Source organism: Solanum stenotomum, chromosome 7 (assembly GCF_019186545.1).
Source record: "Solanum stenotomum isolate F172 chromosome 7, ASM1918654v1, whole genome shotgun sequence".
In the NCBI taxonomy this organism is placed as follows: Eukaryota; Viridiplantae; Streptophyta; class Magnoliopsida; order Solanales; family Solanaceae; genus Solanum; species Solanum stenotomum.
The window spans coordinates 14,237,703-14,261,474 of NC_064288.1; the positions used below are offsets into that span (position 1 = coordinate 14,237,703).

General features: G+C 32.8%; 3 protein-coding genes across 6 annotated transcripts in view; all 3 read left to right on the plus strand.

The window, feature by feature from the left end:
• The window catches only part of LOC125870580 (peptidyl-prolyl cis-trans isomerase FKBP15-1-like), a 1,082,853-nt gene that overhangs the window by 55,133 nt on the left and 1,003,948 nt on the right, over positions 1-23,772 (plus strand). The window lies entirely within an intron of this gene.
• LOC125870566 (U-box domain-containing protein 9) overlaps positions 1-23,772 on the plus strand; it is an 841,044-nt gene that overhangs the window by 41,885 nt on the left and 775,387 nt on the right. The window lies entirely within an intron of this gene.
• LOC125870558 (peptidyl-prolyl cis-trans isomerase FKBP62-like) lies at positions 7,080-11,026 on the plus strand. Of its 2 annotated transcripts, XM_049551017.1 has the most exons (13): positions 7,080-7,351; positions 7,429-7,515; positions 8,641-8,901; positions 8,997-9,071; positions 9,151-9,231; positions 9,312-9,506; positions 9,584-9,682; positions 9,772-9,947; positions 10,029-10,151; positions 10,254-10,400; positions 10,483-10,610; positions 10,698-10,814; positions 10,901-11,026. In XM_049551017.1, the coding sequence occupies exons 1-12, from the start codon at positions 7,171-7,173 to the stop codon at positions 10,810-10,812; spliced, it is 1,668 nt and encodes a 555-aa protein (XP_049406974.1). In that variant the 5' UTR covers positions 7,080-7,170; the 3' UTR covers positions 10,813-10,814; positions 10,901-11,026. The 2 variants fall into 2 exon arrangements, with proteins under 2 accessions (XP_049406974.1, XP_049406973.1); XM_049551016.1 differs by having other exon boundaries at positions 10,698-11,026.

Consider the following 23,772-nt stretch of genomic DNA (forward strand, 5'->3'; position numbering starts at 1 on the left):
CAGTTACATGTTTTGTTCAGTTATGTTTATTGTTCAGATTTACTCTATCTTGCATGCTCAGTACCTTTCAAGTACTGATGCGTACTCTGAGCTACATCTTCTCGTAATGTAGGTTCAGGTCCTTAGCTTTTAGATCATGCATAAATCGGTTCCCGATCTTCAGTTCAGTAGCATCAGTGTTGAGTCTTCATTTTTCGAGGACGATTGACATGATATCTTTTCTATTTTTAGTCTTTAGTTTCAGTTTTGCTAGATTTAGCTGGGGTATGTCCCAACATTTCTAGTCAGTTAGGGGCTTTATTTCATACATAGTTAGATTCAACTTTAGCATTTGAGTTTGACCTTTTAGTTGTTGTTAAACTCTCAGTTTTTATATATATTCAGATAGTTTATGGGTATTCCCTATCATTTCAGTTTATCTTATGATTTAGCTTCCCCACAGTATTTCCATACTTCAGATTATTTAGTATGCGTATGACATGCCAGCAGGGTTAGCTTGGGGTCACTCGTCACCCTAGGTCCCGTGTCCGCATTCTGGGGATAGTTTTGGGGCGTGACAGAATCACTAGGAAACCAAGTTTGATTCATAAACTAAATGTTTTTTTGTTGGATGTCTTTGATCTAAGAGTGATATTGTTTACTGTTCTTGTTTTCGTCTTCTCTTTTACGTTTCCCACGTTCACCAAAGTAACTCCCACTAGGAGTCTTTTAAGGGGAGGTTGTTGTTCTCCCTTATCCTTTTCAAAGGATTATCCAATTAATTAATTAGTCAATTAATTAAATTGGATAGGGCAAAACAAATTGGGTCGGGTCGGTCCACATGGGCGATCCATGACCCAAAACTTACAGTTCATTCACTGTATATTAAATTAAACACAAATCACCATAGATTAGTGAAAGCTTGAAAGGTAAACATGATTTCATTTTAAGTTTAATCCCCCCTCCCCCCTCCCCCTTTTTTTTATTCTTTGTTTATTCACTTTAAAGCTAAATATTTATACAGTTTGATTTTAAAATTTTGGAACATTTATTTGTAAAAAAAATGTAATATTAATATTATGTATTCCTCTGTCCCAATTTATGTGACTTACTTTCCTTTTTAGTCAGTCCCGAAAAAAATGACACATTTCTATATTAAGTAACAATTTGACTATAAAATGTATATTTTACCCTTAATGAAATGATTTACAGCCACAAATTTATACCATTCATTTTGGACCACAAGTTTTAAAAGCCTTCATTTCTTTCTTAAACTCCGAGCCGAGTCAAACTACCTCACATAAAATGGAACGGAGGGAGTAGTTTAATTTTAATTTTGTCAATGCATCCATTCGTCGAAAAAAAATTACTTATGTAATACTTGGATACCCTTCATAAAATTTCTAGTTTCGCCACTGATGTGAGGCATCTGGTGGAGAGGATAGCGATAGTGTGCCTATCTGAAATGTGTGAAGGTCAACAAGGTGAAATAACATTCTTTTTGGCTTTGAGCAACAAGATGATAGAGTCAGAAGATTGAAGGTCCCGTCTTCATCAAGCCAGGCTAACACTAAGACCTTGAAGAAATAATTTCTGATGAAAAAAAATGAAGAAAAATTTCTTACACCATCACATGTTCATTCTTTTCTTTAGAGAAAAGGGAGAAGTGGAAGATGGTTTTTTTTTTAAGGTACTCCAAAAAATATTGTCAAGTAGAAATCCACTCCTAAATGATGGCAACAAGAAGTGATCATTGAATGCTGGATTTTGAGGACAAGAGAATGTTTTTCCATTAGACATTTATTGCGCTTCTCTCATCCAAAAATTCAAAAATTAAACTCAACGAACAATGAAATAGGCCAAGCTGAAGGTATATACTATTAGAAAAACATCATCAACAAATTAAGAAATGTCAACAGATCATGTAGCTTCAAGAAATGTTAGGCTCAATGCTTCCTGATGTTAGCCTAGTATCCTCCCCACTAGATGCCTCTATCCATCACTAGTCGTGAAGATGAGTCAAAAGAAAAAAAAAATTGACTTTTTTTTGTCAATTTGAATTTTCAAGTCAGCAAAAAAAAATAGATTGTTTTATGTGATTTTTAAGGTGACATGGTATCTATTAGTTTTGAGGGGTAGAAGTGAGTCAATACACTAATGGTAAAGGTATTTTTAACCTCAAAATCAAACGGAGGGTATTTGTGATCCATTTCCAATAGTTCAGAGGTATGTTTAACCATTTTCTGTAAAACATATTACATGGTATAGCTAGTTAGCTACATTTCACTTTTTCTAGCATTTCTCTTCTCTCTATTCCAATCTCACTCTTCTCTTCTCTCTTGCCTCCCTCGCTATCTACCTGACTCACTCACTCCCTTTTTATTCTTGCATTTTATTTTAGGAAAAACTACATAAATGGGTCATAAAACTCAAATAATTACATGTTTATACTCAAATCCAGAGTAATTCAAAAAATACATGTTCTCTCATAAATAAATACAGCCCATACCCGCTTCATTAAGGCTGATATTTTCGCGTAACTGATACTAAATCAGTATCATATATTGTATTGGTATCATTGAGGCTGATAATTTTACATAACTAATACCAAATCAATATATTTATACTGTGTTAGTATCATTAAGGTTTCTTGTTTAGAAATCACTCATTAGTCAGTGATACTATAAGAGTATATGTAGATTGTTATGGTAGCATTAAGATTTCTTGTTCAGAAATTACTCATTAGTCAATGATACTATAAGAATATATGTAGATTGTTATAGTATCATTAAGGTTTCTTATTCAAAAATTATTCATTAGTCAATAATACTATAAGTGTATATGTATATTTTTATGGTTACATTAAGATTTTTGTTCAGAAATTATTCATTAATTAATGATACTATAAGAGTATATGCAAATAGGAAACCATAGTTTTCAAGTGCTTTTACAGACATGGATTTGTCTTATTTTGGACTAATCCAAACAAGTGCTTTAACTCTATCTTAGGGCCTTTTTGGGCCTTTTTTTTTTTTACAGGTTTTGAGTTAAATAATGGAGGTAGAGGCCCCCCAAATTTAACCCCCCCCCCCCCAAAAAAANACTCTTTAGTCAAGAAGATATTATGATAGACGCAGGTATGTTTTCTTGACAAGTATAATAATTTTATGTTATGTGAAAATTATGTAGTTCTACAATCCTGAATAATTGATAGGATTTATTATTAGATTATTTATGTTTCCATAATCATGTGAAATCTTTACAATAAATTCATCCAAATAGACCCTAAATAGTTAAATTTAAATTTAAAAGTTACTATCTCCGTCTCATATTAATTGATCATTTTTCTTTTTACACATATATTAAGAAATCATAAATAAGAAGATAAATTTACTAATTCACCCCTGAAAAAACTTCTTGGCGGATTTTACATACAAATGTGAACACTATAAAAAAGAATTAATTGCAAGGGTAATATAGGAAAAATTTAATTAATGTTTTCTTGATTCAATAAGGGGGACAACTAATATGGAAGAACTATTTTTAGTATGATGATCAACTAATATGAAATGGAAGAACTATATTTAGTATGATGATCAACTAATATGAAATGGAGGGAGTATAATTATTTTGCATGTAACATCCCAATTTGTATACACTATCATGTTCGGTTCCCATTACCATTGCAACTGTCATCAAAAGAATGGAACGAGGAAAACAATGAAATTTAGTAGGCATTTGGACATGCGATTTCATATCAAAATATGAAATCAGTGTTTGGACATGTGATTTTACACTGATTTCATCTTATGATTTCGTATCCTGAGATGAAATCTTAAATTCTCCCAAAAATTATGATGTGAGAATTTCAATTCACGATTTGAGATATTTCAAATATAAAATCGACCCACAAGTTTATATTTTGTAAAAAAAACTCATATGTATATCTACTAGTCATTTATTTCATATGTAAATAAAATTTATAATTCATATCATTATTTTTAAAATCATTTGTATCTCATATAACGACTATTCTTACCAACATAAAATTTATTTTTACTTCAAATCACTTCTTAATTACCATTTATATTTACCAAATTCATTAATTTTTAGCAAATCTATATCTACTTCACTCAAATCAACATTTAGTAAAAAAATAATTTTTCATCATATTGAGTGGACAATACCAACCACTATGACATTAATTGAAAAAGTAATTTTCTTAGCGGCTAACAACTATAACATTACAACTTATGTTCAATTTTTTTTTATTGAATTTAGTTAAGATTTAATAAATAAAATACTATATTTTTTTCAGAGTAGCTTTGTGATAGTGTAATATGCGATTTTATAATTTTTTGTTTATTTGGTAAGATTGGATAAAGAATTGGGGTAATTTTAATAGTTTTACAACTTGTGTAATTTTTATGTTTATGAGAAAACATACAATATAAAAAAGTTCAAATTGCATTTTAAACAAAACTTTAACCATGATTTCATATTATGATTTCAAATCATGATTTCATATCGCATGGTCAAATGGTGTCTTAGTAGGCCTTTGAACATGTGATTTCATAGCATGACATGAAATCATTAGGGCCCGTTTGACCATGCGACATGGTATCATGATATGAAATCATGAGATGAAATTGAAGGTTTGTTTGGACATGCGATATGGAATTTTTGTGTTGTATATTTTCTCATAAACATAAAAATCTCATAAGTTGTAAAACTATTAAAATAGCCCCAATTGTTTATTCAATCTTATCAAATAAACAAAAATTGTAAAATCGCATCATAAATTATTACAAAGTTATTTGTTCTTCAGTTAAATAATTGTTTCATCTAACTTTAATTTAATTTAAAAAATTGAACATAAATTGTACTTGATATGCTCATATCTCTCAACTACTCTTACAAATAACCTATAAAGTAGAAAAAAACATACATTAGTGAGTAAATATTAACTTAGAAGTGAAATGCATTAAGATAAAAATTAACAAACATCACTAACTTCTAACTATTTACAAGAAAAATCAATAGTTAAATATTATTGAATAACGAAATTTTAAAAAGTTACCACAAGTTTGAGTCAAAAACACTTCTAATAAAATTTAATCAAAAAAATTATAACTAGTCCACTTGACTAAATATTAATAACTAATTGATCAAGTTTTCCCAAGTCCTCAATCAATTGGACTTGATATCCTTTAGTCATGTGAACGAACATTTTGCAAATACTAAAATTAAGAAAGTGCGGCACCGCTAATGAAAATTGTCTTTTATCAATATTATGTTTAGTCATAAGATTAAGACGTTTTTTTTATTATGAAAAATCAAAAAAGTATTACTCCCTTTGTTCTCATTTATATTCACCAAATGAATTTCTACTTTATCATTTATATTCACCAACTTTAAAGTGATAATAAATTTTATATTGGTGAGAATAATAAATTTTAAAAAGTAATGATGTGATTATAAATTTTATTTACATATGAAACAAATGGTTAGTAGATATAAATGTGAGGTTGTTTTAACAAAATATAAACTCATGGATCAATTATTGTATTAAAATATCTCAAATCATGATATGAAATCACATGGTGATTCCATATCATGGTTTTTGGAGAATATGATATCACCTCTCATGATATGGAATCATGAGATGAAATCAGCGTAAAATCGCATGTCCNATCTCACGACACCATATCGTGATATGGTATCGCATGGCCAAACGCCTACTAAGATGAAATCAATATTTGGACATGCAATTTCACGTTGATTTCATCTCGTTGAAATTCCAAATTCTCTAAAAATTGACCCACAATTTATATTTTGTAAAAAAAAAACTCACATTTAATTTATATATATCTACTAGCCTTTTGCTTCATATGTATATTTATAATTCATATCATAACCTTTTAAATTGTTTATATCTTATATAACGATTATTTTTGCTAATATAAATTTATTTTTACTTCAAATAAATTCTTAATTTACTATTTATATTCACCAAATTCATTATTTTAGATCAAATTTATAACAACTTCATTAAAATCAATTAATTAAAAAAATTCCATGATTTTATCGAGTGGGACAAGACTAACGACTATGACACTAAGGGGTCGTTTGGTATGAGGGATAGTACCAAATAGTCCCGGGATTAAATTATAGTACCGCTTATTTTGTTGTTTGGTTGGCAAGTTCGGGATAACTTATCCCGGGATTAATAATTAGTACCGGGATAAGTTATCCCTCTCCTTGGGTGGTATAGTAATCCCGGGATAACTTATCCCGGGATAAAATAGGTAAATGACAAAAATGTCTTTTTCAACCCTTTTGTTCTATCACTTTTTACATTAATGAGGGGCATTTTTGTAAACAAATAAATTATTCTTAAAATTTATTATTTTGAATACAACAAACCAAACACTCAATAAAAAATAATCTCAACACAACTTATCCCATCATAACTAATCCCAACATAACTTATCCCAACATAACTTATCCCATCATAACTCATTTTCAAACCAAACGACCCCTAATTAAAAAAATAATTTTCTTAGCTACTAACAACTTGAACACACAACTTATGTTCAATTTTTTCGTTTTTTATTGAATCAAGATTTGACAATAAATATTGAATGTATATCATGTGATTTTATAATGTTTGCTTATTTGGTAAAATTGCTTCAACTTGCATTTCCTATTTTATGGTAATTAATTCTCATTTCCCCTTTGTAACTTGAAATTGCCATCTTTTTTTAGTTTTCATCCGATGTTCGGAGCCCGTCATATTAGAGTCTCGATTAATTTTTTTTTCTCATCCGGTGTCTTGAGCTGCCACATAGGAGCCTTAATTAAATTCGGATCACGCACTACTGAATCCATTCAGGTGTGGTGCTTTCAATTTTTATTTTTTCATAACCAAAACTCGAACTTGAAATCTCTTGTTAAGCATGAAATAGTTACACTGCTGCACCATGTTGGTCAAATCAATCGACCCTACTAATTATCGAATTTGAAAGGACTGCCGTTTGATTAAGATCAATGGCAGAAACACTAGGTACAAGTGTTTCGTCATAATTCGAGAATCCTCAAAACTCACTCTAAAACCTCATTGGAACTCTCTTTACCCATTCTCTCACGCCACATCACTGCTTTGTTCGAGTGCAGCATTTTACTACTCCAATGGATGATGATTTTGATATTCCGGGGGCAGAAGGAATGGATGATGACATAGATCTGCCGGACGAAAGTCCGATCATGAAAGTCGGCGAAGAGAAGGAGATCGGAAAAGAAGGTTTGAAGAAGAAGCTTGTTAAAGAAGGCGAAGGATGGGACACTCCTGAAGCTGGAGATGAAGTAGAAGGTAAAATTACTCTCTATCCATTGCTGTTTCTCTTGCTAAAATCATTTCATTTTGTGATGATTTCATTTAATCCTTAGTTCATTATACTGGCACTCTGCTTGATGGGACCAAGTTCGATTCCAGTCGCGATAGGGGCACTCCTTTCAAGTTCACTCTCGGTCAAGGTTAGAAAACGTAACTCTACTTTTTAACATTCACTGCTTTCTCTCTCGTAGAGTTTTGTATAGTGTGTTAATAGTTTTAGTATATCAACAATAGTTAACTTGCCAGTTTAATATGTTTGCTATTGCTTGAATGGCTCTCTGAAAATCAATCTTTTGATTTAAGGAATATGAATCTGAAGGCTTCCCGTATTAAGAAATCTGGCGTCATGTTAGTGCTGGTCACATTTATGAGATGTAATGTATCAAGGTAGCCTGATTTGTCTGTTCTGAGTAATGAGAACTGCTTGTTTCTTTGAATCTCAACGTTGAGAATTTGGTCTAATATCAGTTTTTATTGTATAATTGGATATTGAAATTAGTTTTTCTAATGGCAACTGGATTATTATAGTAGTAAGTTTATTATTATAGTACTAAATTCATATATATTAAAGTGTACATTTTAGTATCATGATTGTGCTGGCTCTTAAAATACTGATCCGTCAATTTGTTTATTTTCTCATTCTTCTCTGGGGTGGAAGTAGCTTGCACTAAGGAAGTGTATAATTAGGCAGCCTTATACCAAGGTTTGAACTGTATGATTGCAAAGCTGATCATGAGAATCTGAAATAGTTTTGCTCCCAAGGCTTTGGTCTAGTGTTAAGACTGCAACACTTGATGTGTGGCTTAGGAACACACCAGGGGTTAACACTTCCGTAGTAAAAAGTTAGGTGTTTTGACTGAGCTTCACATTCTGCACTATGATCCTAGGGGATTTATCGGTTATAGAAAAACTGAAATAGGTTTACGGCATGTATGTTGATGTTTACCATGTGTATTCAATATTATATGTGAGTGATTGATAGTTGATATTCACACACATATATATGTGTTTCTGTGCATGTGTGTATCTGGAAGAGGGTATTAACAGTTTGATTTATAAGCAGTTTATTCAGTGATTCTAGATTTGAGTTCGTTTTTACTAGTTACAGGAGATTATTGATTAATATAAGCTCTATCAAAACCAAGAACTGAAGCTTCTTCATTATTAGGAACTGACATGTTCCATATATCTTTGTTTTGTATTAAATCTTGGATGAATGATATCTCGGTATGTGCTTTGCTGATGCTTCTGTTCTTTTCTAATAGGACAAGTAATTAAGGGATGGGATCAAGGTATTAAGACAATGAAAAAGGCTGAAAATGCCATTTTCACCATTCCTCCAGAGCTGGCTTATGGAGAGTCTGGTTCTCCTCCAACTATCCCTCCAAATTCCACTCTCCAATTTGATGTTGAATTGCTATCATGGGTGAGTGTAAAGGACATCTGCAAGGATGGTGGTATCTTCAAGAAGATCCTCACCAAGGGAGAGAAATGGGAAAATCCCATGGATCTTGACGAAGTTCTAGGTAGTCTTCTGTCTTCTTTTTAATTTCATCAGAGGTTTGTGTGTATTTATTTGGCCGAACAGTAATTAAGCATTTGGTTTGATCTTATTGTTCAGTCAAGTATGAAGCTCAGCTTGAAGATGGATCATTGGTTGGAAAATCAGATGGAGTGGAGTTCACTGTTCAGGAAGGTATCCATGAGTCATTGCAGTATCTCGTTCACAAGGTTTATAGATTCACTATCATGCACTAACATTATTATTGCGACAGGACACTTCTGCCCTGCTATTGCGAAAGCTGTGAAAACGATGAAGAAAGGTGAAAAAGTCCAGTTGACGGTCAAGCCACAGTGTAGGTGGTCCTTCCAAGAAAGGGTTCTTGTATCTTCCTGTAAAGTGCTTTCACTAACATGTCTAATTTGTTTGCTGCAGATGGCTTTGGGGAGAAAGGAAAACCAGCCTCAGGTGATGGAGGAGCGGTCCCACCTAATGTTACACTGCAAATTAGCTTGGAGTTGGTAACATGGAAGACTGTCTCAAGTGTAACTGACGATAAGAAAGTAATAAAGAAGATCTTAAAAGAAGGGGAAGGATTCGAGAAACCGAATGCAGGGGCTGTGGTTAAAAGTTAGTTACTCAGGATGTTGTAGATTTATGAATTAAAAGCATGATATCTGACAAATGTTTGAATCGACATCTTGTAGTGAAATTGATCGGCAAGCTACAAGATGGCAGAGTCTTCATAAAGAAGGGCCACAATGGAGAAAATGAAGACGAGCTTTTCGAGTTTAAGACAGATGAGGGTATGGTTTCTGAATTACATCATAGTCGTTACAGCTAAGATATGATTTTGTGACTTTCTGGTTGTTCACTGTTGATCTGCCTTGAACAGAGCAAGTTATAGATGGGTTGGATAGAGCTGTCATGTCAATGAAGAAGGGTGAAGTGGCACTGCTAATAATTGCACCTGATTATGCCTTTGGTCCATCTGAATCAAAGCAAGACTTAGGCGTTGTTCCTCCCAACTCAACTGTATATTATGAGGTTGAGCTGGTTTCCTTTGTCAAGGTAAGTGATGTAGTTTTTCCTTATACTTCGAACTCTTCCCTGTGCCAAAGTGTAGTCTCATGTCTTTAATTTGGCCTGCAGGAAAAGGAATCATGGGATATGAATACCCAGGAGAAAATTGAGGCTGCTGGCAAAAAGAAAGAGGAAGGAAATGCTCTCTTCAAGGCTGGTAAATATGCAAGAGCATCAACTAGATATGAGAAGGTGTGTAGTCTCCAAGATATGGTGCTCCTGTGTTAGTGAGTAATTAATTGCTGGGGTCTTTGATCCAGTTTTTCCTGACAGCAGGAATTGAAATAAATGCAGGCTGCTAAATTTATTGAAGGTGATACTGACTTTAGTGAAGAGGAAAAGAAACAAGCTAAAGCTTTGAAGATCAGCTGCAACTTAAATAATGCAGCTTGCAAGTTGAAACTGAAAGATTACAAGCAGGCGGAGAAGCTGTGTACCAAGGTTCCACTAGATCAGAACACACCTTCTGGCCTTCTTATTTTCATTGATCTCTTTATATCTTTACTGATTCTGTGCACTTTAGGTGTTGGAAACTGAGAGTACTAATGTTAAAGCTCTTTACCGGAGAGCTCAAGCATATATGAACATGGCAGATCTTGATCTAGCTGAATTTGACATTAAGAAAGCCCTTGAGATCGATCCTAACAACAGGTATTGTGTTATTTCTTCTATACTGGCTGTCCAAATTACTGCATCTCTTTTGTGTTATTATAAGTTGTATTTTTTTATGAAATGAAGGGATGTGAAGCTTGAATACAAAGCTCTGAAGGAGAAAGTTAAGGAATTCAATAAGAAGGATGCAAAATTCTATGGGAACATGTTTGCTAAGTTAAATAAGTTGGATGCCAACTAGATGTAAGTTTCAGACACATGATTTCTAGAGTCTATGTAGCTCCATGTTGTTTGATGACCAGTTCATGACACACTTTATCTTTGTGCAGAACTCCGCTTCCAAGAACCACAACCAATGAGCTTTAGACAGCAAAGGCATAGTTGTCTTAAGCAGACAAGTCTTACTTTCATGGCGCGTTGTTAGTTGTCTGTGCTGGATCTCTGATGCGGGAAAACTACACTGGATTTGTGGAATCAGTCTTAGCTTTTAGAAAAACTTACTCAATGTTTACACTGGATTTGTAGCAAACAAAAAAACTTTATCTCAGTTATTTGATCTTATTTGCATGAGGTCAACTTTGATGCCAAAATAAGGTTCTTGCAGCTGAATTATTGAAGCTCTTCTACATGTTTAGGCTTAATATTAGGGATGGCAATGGGGCGGTGCAGGGGTGGGGTGGGTTGAATTTAACCTGCAAAAATTTTAATCCTCCTCGCCCCGCCCTGCATAACATTTTTTTCATTCTGAACCTGCCCCACCTCGCCCCGTATAAACCCACTCCACATGAACACGTTCTGCATAAAAAAATTTAATATTTTCTTTTTCTAAGTTTGATTCATAAAAATAAATTCATTTTTTCATTAAGTTGAATTAATTTAATATGATAGTGACTTAAAATTTTATTTTTAGACGTCTATTGGGAAACATGTAAGAAATTGAATTATTTTTTATTGACCCATTTTCATTTACTATCTTGAATATTTTAGTAGCTCTAAAGAAATTATCTTAATGAATAATGTTCTATCACTCTTATAATATGCAAAAAATTAAAAATAAATTTAAACCCACATAAAATTACACATACCCGCAATCTGCCTCACACGCATTAATTTTAAAAAAACTCCCTTCAACCCGCTCCACACAATCTTAAACCCGCCTCACCCTGCATCAGCCCGCCCCATTGCCATCCCTACTTAATGTTGGTTGCTATGTTAATGGACCTTATGAAATTGTGGTGTGCTAGGCTGTGGATGAAGCAGCAGGTGAAAATGTTTTTCTGTTTTCTCGTGGTATCAAATTTGTGGGTCCAAAGAAAAAAAAAAAGTGATGTTCTGCATTCAATTCTTTCTCTATTTTAAGAGCAAAGCAAATGTATGAAAGAGAAAAAAGAGAAACAAATTGGAATGTGTTACAAAATAAAGAAAGAATATTTAAATCATATGAAGAGAACAAAGGAAATTAGAAAGTAGAAATAAGAGAAATAACTATTTTTGGGTGGATCTTTTCATTAACATTTCAATGTCCTTTTATAGGCAATATGACTACTAGCAAAGTGATGTTATCACATAACATTCACAAATACATATTGCTATAGTAGCAAGGTGATGTTATCACTTGACATTCACAAATAAATTATTTATAACACTTCCCTTTGGATGTCCATGTAAGCGCACAAATTTAGTAAAAGTTCAAGTATACATAATTATTCGTAATTTTTTCTTTGAATGTTCATGTCTTAATCTATAATGTGCCTTGTTAAAACCTTATTAGGAAAAATCAATGGAAAAAATCCTAGTGAAGGAAAAAGAGTACACATATCTTGTAAGTTGTAATACGCATTGGTAATTGCCTCATTAAAAACCTTACCAGGAAAATTCAATGGGAAAAAACCTCGGCTAGGGAAAAAGTGCAGCGCGTATTATACTCCCCCTGATTAAAACATCACTTAACAACTTGAGGATGACACATTCCAATCTTATATCTCGGCTTCTCAAATGTTGAAGTTGATAATGCCTTGGTGAATACAAAGTGTTAAACATAGCTATATCCTTCTTTTGAAGATCATGAATAAGAAGAAGAACTTTGATAAAATATATTTTGTTCAGTCTTCTTTGATGTGTCCTCTTTGTTGAGTTATACATGCATCAATGCCTTCATATAATGTTGTTGGAATATCTCTTTCCAAAGAAAGGTCACATAATGTGTTGAGTTATTGATCTTGATCAAATACATTCTTGACAATCACTCGGTTCGTGATCTTGTCGCCGTAGACAAATTGCTCGTTTGACTTGTTAGTAGCAACAACCAAGTATTGACGGACACTTTCAATAAAGTTGACTGTCTTGTGAAATGATTTGATATGACAGTATTTCCACATGAAAATGAATAACTTTCTTGAGATCAAACTTCATATAAATCAAATAATTTCCTTCAATTTCATAATCAATAAACCTTGACACGATTTATAAGAATAAATAATTGTGTCAATATTTGATTCACTCTAATATCTCTACTTAATAAGAATGATGTTATATTTTGCATGCACATTGATAAAATTATTATACCATGAATAATAATAATAGCATGACACATAAGTGCACCAACAACACTATAACATGATATTTTCTAAATATTTTATTGAGATCAAAATTGTTCTTTATGTTAAGCAATTTCACAACCATTGGGGTACTATTCAATGGAATAGATTTAAAACCTTTTAAATTTTTCCGAAATTTTTATGTATTATTTACCATTTAGCTAGGCATAAGAATTGTTCAAGTTTTTCATATATTGTCAGATTGATAGAAAGTTCATTGCATCCACCCTAGGAGAATACATCTACATACAATAATGTCAGGACTTTTGCGAAAAATATTTATTTTTCTAATGCACAACTCGTACTTTATATTTTACAGTTTTACTTATCGCACAATAATTCATTTATACCCCACTGACATTATATCTTGGTATATGGACAAAATAAGTCCAGAACATCACTTTTCAAGTGAAATAAAATATACTTGAATTGTATTTTCTTTGGCCAATCATTTATCTGTCAACTTTCGACAGATGTAATATCAAGATCCTTATCACCATTTATAATTGTGAGCGTTAAATTATATTAAATATATCATTGACAATTTATTTGATATTGATCCTAATATGACAAAACTTGTCGAGCTCTCTTTATTTTTCATCATTTTCAGGTACCTAAACCTTTGCCAAGATTTTTATGAAGTGTTATGTCATGGTGCTCTTTCTAAAGCACTTGCCTCATTAGTATGACCATCTTGATCATTTGCTCCTTTTCTTTTTCAAGAAATTTTATCTTTCGAATTTATTAATCTATCACGCTTCAGGCGTGCCATAAATTACGCCCTTCAAGGACTTTTCGTTGGAGCATTTATAACTGGATTATAACATAGGGTCAGCGAGTGCGTCTGGCATTTGACTTAAATTATTTTTTCAATGAGGATCATACCAAGATAATTCATTATGTATAACTTATTTTCCAATTGCTTATCTCCTCCTAATGTTAGAGAATTACCCAACCTTATTTGGAGACTCATCTTTGTGTATTGTGTAATGGTGGAGCAATGAAATAACATACAACACATTTAAATTTCTAGATGAGAATTATTTGGTTCCTGGCCCTGAATCAATTGTGATAGGGGAACTTTGTTGGCTTGATACGTACAAGTATTGCTACACTTTAAATAACACATCTCATACCAAATTTCTTTTGGGAATTCTGTTCTCATAACCAATGGTTTAGCTATAATTGGAAGCATATACTTTCTGCTTAAACCACTTGTATATAAACCAACATCATCACTATAATTTTATAATTAGAAATGTGCTCTTGATTTAACAATTCGAGCAAATAACCTTTGCAAAAATCAAATTGCAAGTTGATAATAAAGCACATGTGACCATAACATAGATGTATCTATTAAAATTATTTAATGATAAATGGTCCACGTGACGGGTGAACGGGCCCATATTTACCTTTTTATACATTTTAAAATTTCAGGAAATACAATCTCAACCTTACCTGGCACAATGATAATTTTATCATGAGAACAAACAACACAAGAGAATTCTTGAAGAATTAATTATTTCTTCAATATATGACCACATGAATTCTCATTTATTTTCGTATTATATATGAATCGGGATGGTCGTCAACCGGGCATACCAACTAATATTTATTTCAATGAACTTTTAGTTTATTTTGCATGTGATTCCTTCGTCATGCCCATATTTCGTTACCACAAACAACATGAAAACATGAGTAATCTTTCACATAAATATTTATAACCCACTTTGATTATATGATCTTAAATCTTTTCATATTTTATAGTTTCAATATAATTTATTTTTTTTGACTATTTCTTTGAAACATAAAAAGTTTCTTTCGAGACTTACTACAATTTCAATATCATGAACAGTTTTATTTCTTTAGGTAGTAGCATAGTAGCTCACCATAGCTCACCATTAATATTAGATACTATCACATATTTCATAACATTGTTTGTGTGGTAAACATATCTTTCAAGGAGAAATTTATATCATTATTGTCATGGTCAAAATCATTACAAGCAAAACTTGTTTCTTGATTTACTTTTGTCATTAGTATCTCTTTTTTTTAATTTAATATCTGACAAAATATTTTTGACGTACAGAGATACATAACCAATGACAAATTTTTGTGGCAAAAAATTATTTCATTCTTTTGCCCTTTCGGTAGTTTATAATAAAATATACCATAATATTTGTGATGTACTAAAAGTACTTGACCAATGATCTTTTACACCAAAATAAATTTTCTTTATTTCTCTCTAACCTCCCATAGGGGTGAGTTGTGGTATTTTTTAAATCATGCATTAGTATGTCCTTATTTATAATTTTCATCATCTCTTGACATATTCATTTTCAAGAATTGTCCACTTTTCATGATTCTTATCACAAGTCACATTCTCTTCCAGAAATTGACTATAATCATATATACATGCTTCATAATTATTCTTTTCATTAGAAGTTCATTGTCATGCTTTGAAATTTATCATATTCATATGACATACCTCGACATCACCTTTGAAAGGTCAAGTGCACCTTCACTTTATGTTCCTTTATTTTGATGGAGGATTTATTAAATTAAATTAGTTTGCACGTATAGTAATCGCGTGCCCAATACCTTTCATGCCAACTTTGATGACAAAAATTACCTTCACTCTTTAAAAGGTCATTTTGAGAACTCATTGTTTTATTTAAAAATATACTTAGACTGATTTTAAGAGTCGCCACTTAATTTTAAAGTAAAATTAAGAAAACTACTTTTTCAAAAGATTAAAACAGAAATCTAATGAAAATATTTAAAGGGGTTCGGGGTTCATATTAGCATTTCGAGAAGGGTTTGAAAGCACCCGAAATGCCCGCTAATATGCGGTTATCCAGTAATTAACTATTTGGCTAATAATAGGCATGCTTTGTTTGAAAAGATAACAACTTAAGAGTTGAAATTATTTTATTTTATATATATATATATTTTTTTAAAGGGAAATGGGGGATAGTATAAGGATATCACATAAGTACTAGATATTCTAAAGTCAAATAAAATAAAATTTATNTGAAATTATTTTATTTTATATATATATATTTTTTTTAAAGGGAAATGGGGGATAGTATAAGGATATCACATAAGTACTAGATATTCTAAAGTCAAATAAAATAAAATTTATTTATTAATTTTAAAAGATATGGTTGGTTCATCTTTTGAGGAATTGAATTAAGGAAAAATCTTAGAATTACCTAGCAAATAAACAGTCAAATAAATGCGAAACAAATAGAAAATAAGAGGGAGAGAGGGCGTAGGCCCAAGTCTGTCTCCGCAAATTTTGCTCCAATAAGCAACATTATCCTGTCATAATACTCTGGCTCTTGAATGCGTATGAACACTTCAACGATCTCCTTCTCAGACATGGGAGGTCGAACCCGAGCAGCCTCTTTCCTCCACCTATACGCATATTCACGATAGCTTTCAGTGGATTTCTTCTTAATTCTCTCCAAAGAATAGCGATCAGGAACGATCCCCACATTGTAGGCAAATCGTTCAATGAAATCTTTAGCTAGTGCATTCCAGCTAGACCACTGTTTTGTCTCATGGGAGGTAAACCATTCTAATGCTTCTCCGTTCAAACTTCGGCTAAAAAGCCGCATTAATAAAGCTTCATTCCTTCCAACTCCCACGAGCTGGTCACAGTAGGCCCTCAGGTGTGCCAAGGGATTCCCTGTTCCTCCGAACGTGTCGAATTTTGGCACTTTAAACCCTTCCGAGAGGTCCAAATTCGGATGGATGCACAGATCCTCATAACTCAACCCATCGACTTCAGGAATACAATACAACTCTCTCATGGCTTTCCTGATCTCTTCTTTCATATTCAACTTGGTCACCTCTTCCTTTGACCTCCACTCTTTCTCTTGTTCCTCATAGTGATCAAGCTCGGAACAGTTGGCATAGGGTTCGTTTGGAATTGGGATTTGAAAAGTAGTCTTTTGAGGCAATGGTGTAGCAATGGAGGGACTCTGGATTTTTTGAGTGACTTGGTAATTTTGGGGGAAAGTCTGGGGGTTGGTATGTTGATTATGGTGATGGGAGAATGTTTGCGGATTGTTGACATTTTGATTTTGAGGGGGAGGGCATGGCGGGTTGGTATTTTGATGAGAAGGAAAGGTTTGGGGGTTGGTACCTTGAAGAGGAGGTGGTGTTTGATAAGAGACGGAGGCCTGATGGGGATTTGGGGCAGTTGGGTCGATGGTTGAGGGATTCTGAGCGGGATTGGAGGGAGGGTTCTGAGCTTGTTCCGCGTTCGAAGGAGGAAAGTAGAGTGGAGGTCTCCCATCTCCTAGAGTATTAAAAGCAAAAACCGAATTAGACAGATCTTGCATTCTCTGCATTTCGACCCTCATCTCGGTGATCTGTTGCATCAACTGCACAATTAATTCATTTTGATCAGTAGCGGGAGGCCGAGCCACGACAACATCAGCCAAGCTAATCTCGTCATTATTATCACTCATTACTTCCTTTCCTTTGTGCAAACTTTGATCGGGGAAGGAATCTTTGGGGGCCTTAGATCTTGTGAAATAAGGATGACCAACCAACTTATCAACACAGATCAGTTCTAAGCACCTATTAGAAGAAAAATTACTCAAAAGGTAAATATGTTAGTGTCTGAAGGTGATAAATAGTGCAAGATATACACATTGGTGCAAACAGACAAGGGTAGCTTCATTTGAAGATAGACTAGTCTACGGATATAGAAAAAATGGCTAATAGACAGAAATTTGTCTATTTAACTTTGGGATTAGTAACAGAAAGATCGACTTTAGTCAAGCCAAGAGTTTTTGCATATTTCATTGACATACTTCTGATTTTCGATTGAGATGAAATTTGAATCTCATTGCAAGAGTTGAGATAGAATTTCTCAACATGGGGACTGAGCCTTCAAAGGTTGCTTACGCATCTCACGAGGGAGAATTCAGGTCCTACCTAGTTCGACCTTTCTTTTTTACTTGAACAAATCGACCTTTTATGAGTATGAGAGTATGAATTTGAAAGTGAAGTTCAAATTTTGTTAGGAAATTAAAGACTCGAAGAGTATTTGGACGCACTTTTGATAGTGACTTGATATTTGTGCTTAGGGGTTCTAAAACAATTCGAAGAGGATTAAAATACAATATCTCCAAATAAAGCACCATATTCACACAAGCAGTTAATCACATAGCACACAAACGAATATTACGCATTTTAAAACAAATATGTGACCCTTTTATTCCAAGGGTAGGCCTAACGATTCAAAGGATGTATAACGTCATCTGAAATATTTCGTTGCCCCCAAAAACCCAAATTATACAGATTTTATGAATAAGTCGAATAGGGATACACAATGGGGAATATAGGATACAAATAATCAGTCCCGCGCAGGGGTACAATCCTAAACTATGCATCCATGGAAGGTCCTTGATCGTGAACTTCTTTCCATCTCCGAATGTCCATCCCTTTTGGATAGTAGCTTGCGTAAATCTTTTTTAGATTGGAAAAAGCTATTAAAATCTACTCCCGACCCCAAGGGACAATGACTTTTCAAATAACGTATACATCCTTCAAATTTAACACATAAATATGATCGTTCGTTTAGGCCATGAGTCGTTTTGGACTCAAGGTGGTCTTTCTAATGGGCTCAACACGCCTTGAGTGTTGGGTCATCTTAGTTCAATGCGCTAAAAGGGATTTAGTTTCGCTCCACACTAGTTGACTAAGAGTTGGTTTAGATAAGACCTGGTTACCCGAGTTGGACAAACTGCGGGGTGAAGTATAATAAACGACGTTGGATGATCACAAACCAACTATTCGTTTATCACTTCAAAAGAATTCAAATAGTGTTTTTCTGAAGGACAGCCGTGGTAAGCCACGTAACTGCCCTTTTTTCTAATGCAATCTATTTGCCATTTGGCGGAATCGGATGCCATGAAATGCAACAATTTATAATTTACATGAATTAAAACAAGTAAGCAATTTAAACAAATAGTCAAATAAGTTAATTTTAAGGTTATAACCCATTCAAATCCCCAGCGGAAGTCGTCATTCTGTTTTATTTAAAAATATACTTAGACTGATTTTAAGAGTCGCCACTTAATTTTAAAGTAGAATTAAGAAAACTACTTTTTCAAAAGATTAAAACAGAAATCTAATGAAAATATTCAAAGGGGTTCGGGGTTCATATTAGCATTTCGAGAAGGGTTTGAAAGCACCCGAAATGCCTGCTAATATGCGGTTATCCAGTAATTAACTATTTGGCTAATAATAGGCATGCTTTGTTTGAAAAGATAACAACTTAAGAGTTGAAATTATTTTATTTTATATATATATATATATATATATATATATTTAAAGGGAAATGGGGGATAGTATAAGGATATCACATAAGTACTAGATATTCTAAAGTCAAATAAAATAAAATTTATTTATTAATTTTAAAAGATATAGTTGGTTCATCTTTTGAGGAATTGAATTAAGGAAAAACCTTAGAATTACCTAGTAAATAAACAGTCAAATAAATGTGAAACAAATAGAAAATAAGAGGGAGAGAGGGCATAGGCCCAAGTCTGGTTTTCTGTCCACCTTGGCCAGTACTTGGGCCTAATTCTATATTTTGGGCCTTTGGCCCACTTCCCCTGTCCTAGACTAACAAAGAGGTTGATTTCCTTCTTTGAGCCCTGGCCCCATATTTTCCTCTTTGTACCTGTCCTAATAACTAACAGAGATAATCACAGATAAAATAAAAAAAAAGGCTTAGGCCTAATTACAACACAAAACAAAGCTGAAAATTCAAGGAGGGCTTTTGGCCCTTTTGCTTCTCATCCTTGTATTTTTGTTTTCGAACACCTGTATGTCAACTTTCAAAAATATGTTCTTTAATTCTTCAAGGCTGGATGACCCGATAAAGGCAAGTTTGGGCCTCCATGGCCCAAAAGAAAATGCAGGAAACGAAGATAAAGCCCATGAAGACTCGGGTAGAGTTCACATGCCACAAAGTAAATGGAAGGAGTTAATATATAATCCAACTAACATAAATGCGAGAAGAACCAACTAACTTAATAAAAAATACACATTTTTTTACTCAAGAAAGATGCATACTAACAAACAATCCCCCCAAAGGGAATCACACACTGGACAATAACAATTTTAAAGAAGAAAAATAATATAAAATATACATAGTGGGAGAACATAGTAGTCACTTAAGATTAATGAATTAATAAGTTAATTAATAACAAACATAGGAATAGCAGAATGGAGAAAAAGAGTACAACTTAAAGAAAATCAAAAGCAAAGATAATCACATGGCATCATTAATACTCATTCTTGAGACAACTGGAAGTAAGGGAGGATATGAACCCCCTTGGGCAAATTTTTTTACTATTTATACATGGTTAAAATTATTTTTCATCTATATATAGTAAATGTCGAACCCTCTTCGGTTAGTTCCTGTATTTAGTTCTTCACATATTGAACCCCCTTATTAAAAATCTTAGATCCGCCACTGACTATTCCCTTTATAAAGTTATCAAACTAACAATCCAAACTAAAAATGAAAATTAACAGAAACTCTAAACTAGAAGAGATCAACATAGAAACTAAATAAGAGGGCATACTATTATGCAGATTCCGATTACGATCGGCAGGCCCATCAAAAAATAAAATCACTTCATATAATGCTTAAGCCATGGCCGCAATGATCAAGAGAAAGACAAGCATTATATCATCACAATATTCAAACAAAATTTAAAAATTCTATCAAGCATATACTTCCACTGCTTATAAAAAAAAACATGTATTATTTAAATAAATCTCAAACTACACGAAGCATTAAGACCTATTTTGTTGCAACTTTGAAGATGAGAAAGTAAGGGTACACTTGAAAATTGTTAAGATTCAGTTGATAAAAAAAAGACAGCCACAACATAACAACAATGATAGCTTATTTTAAATGAAGCAGAAGACCAGTGAGATAAAATAGCGACTAAGAGACTAAAAGGGTTTAAGCAAAAATGAGAATTTAATCCCTTCTAAATGGTAACCAAACTTGAACAAGAAAGCAGGTGGCAACAACATGTAATCAGCAAATACTTGAGAAATCTAAAAGAAAACACAATATAACATAGCAGAGTCAATCATCGAGCTGATTTAGACATTCAAACTAAAACATCACTAAAGATATTTAGACAGAAGACATAGGACAACCACATAGCAAGACTTTCCGACATCGGAAGAATCACATCAAAATACAAAAAGAGACGGGAAGAATGTTATAAAGGAGAAAGCGTTACCTTTTTTCAGGCAGCGACATTGGAACCAAGAGCCAGCGACGACTTCACCACGAAGCTTCAACAAACAACAAAAGAGAAAAATCCAAAGCTAAACTAAACTCCCAAATTCTTATCACTTGGAGCCTATTTCTTTATATTTCGATTGATTGGAAACAGTATGTGACTAGTAATTTTCTTGTATACTTCTTCTCTAATGCCTTCTCCTTCCAATCCCCTCTAATGAAAATAAAATGAGGTTTAAATAGAGGGAGATTAGGGCTGAAATGAGGGGGAATTGAGAGGGAGAATGGGTAAAATTTTAAATTCGAATTTCAAAAAATCCCTCCCAAAATAAGGCTGGCCAGCTCAAATTTGTACCAACCTTGTACAATTCCTCAACGAAAAAAGAACCATGGTCGTCCGATTTGAGCAAAGGACAAACGAGCTACAAGATTGTGACACCTGGAAGATTTTCGTACGGAGAGGACAAGGGAGAGAGGGAGAGGACGATGCAATGATTCTGGGTCGATTTGCTGGGCTGCTGGTTTGAGTTCTGGCTGGATTCACATTTTCTGGGCATCTGGGTTTGTTCTTCGTGTTGCTGGACTGTGAAGGAATGAAGAGGAACAAAGTGTATAGGGGTGCAGTCGCGTGGGTACTGGGTACTGCTTATTGTTGTTGTTTGGAATTGTTGTATGTATGTGTCATTGTATTGTTGTTTTTGGGTTGCAGAAGGTGGGCTGGTTTGGGAATAATTGTAAGCTAGAATTGTGGGCTGAAGAATTAGGAATAAGTCCAAGTGAATTGCAATTGACCCATTGAATTTAAGAATATAACCAAATTGAGCTAATTAGTTAAATTCGGTCAAATCAAGACGAATTTAAACAAGATTAATTAACGAGCTTCTTAAACTTAACGAAATAAAATAGTTAACTTAAATATAAACTATTATACAACTAAACTTAACCAAATATTTAACAAAATCTTTTTGAGATAGTTTTCGAATAATCATAAAATATACTAATTATATACATAATTATGTAAAACATATATATTTTCTAAAAATTATAAAAAGTGACAAAAATAACTAAAGAAAACATTTTGAATTTTATAAAGTCAATTGTTTGAAATAGTTTGGAATTTAAGAAGCTCGATGATTAATTTGTATTGTGAACGTTCAAAATTGGGTGTCAACACTCATAATATTCTTTCTTTTATAATTATCACAATGATGATTATTATAATTTTTTTCCTTCATGTTCACATTCATATGTTTAATCGTAAAATTTTCTTGTCATCTTTTAGACTTTTAATGTATTGCTATCACATCCACTTCAAAGAATCGGGCATATTCAATGGGATGAGCTTCACAATTTTTATCAAGAACATATCGATTTGCTTAGTCATCATTAGATCATCATGAATACATAGCATTGGGAATTTAACCCAATATATTATCTATATAAAGGCATGTTAGGCCAAAATATGATGGGACTTGAACTCAAAATCTTATCATCATGGTGCATTCGGATTTTAATCGATGTTTTACCCTTTTGGTGCAATGAAATTCGAATACACCGTCTTACCTCAATCAATGAAATTATATAGTCCAAATAAAACTCATCCTTGAGCCTTAAAAATATTGTCACTTTGTTATTAATAGCACAAAAAAATTTAGTCATAATAACACTTCAAAAAATCATATTCAGATTATTACCTTTGCTAAACGAAGCAAAGTTGGTCTTCATAGGTGGCTCTAAATACTATTTTCAACTTAAATTTTTTTATAATTAATTCACTTATTGAAATACCAACAAATTAATTTTCAACATTAACTTAATTTATTGCTAGTTAAGAAAATTTCCTTCTTCAATTGTAATTCGAAGATGAAGCAACTAGAGGAAACACTAATCATCACAATAAATAAATGATAGTCAAGAAATCTACAAAAAAGAAAATTGAATCTAATTAGGCTAATTTAGGGGTAGAGAATATGAGATAGGGAAAATGGATTCTTTCGTATCTCGATTCAGTTTTTGAAAAAAAAAACGATTCATCGAAGCAAAAAATCATAAACAACAATCACATTCCAGCTAATATTTCGATTTTAAACAGAACATTGTTAAAAAAGCTCAAAATTCAAAAATTAAATAAAAACTTGATAGATGGACATAATAAAGTCTATCTGACAATTGTCTCAAATGACATGTAGTTTCTATATTAGCATAAATTTTATGGATTTCAGATATTAGCATACTCTGTTTGTAGATATATACAAATCAGAATTAATGTAATTAGTGATAGAGTTTAAGTTTCATTTGCTTCTATCTCTCA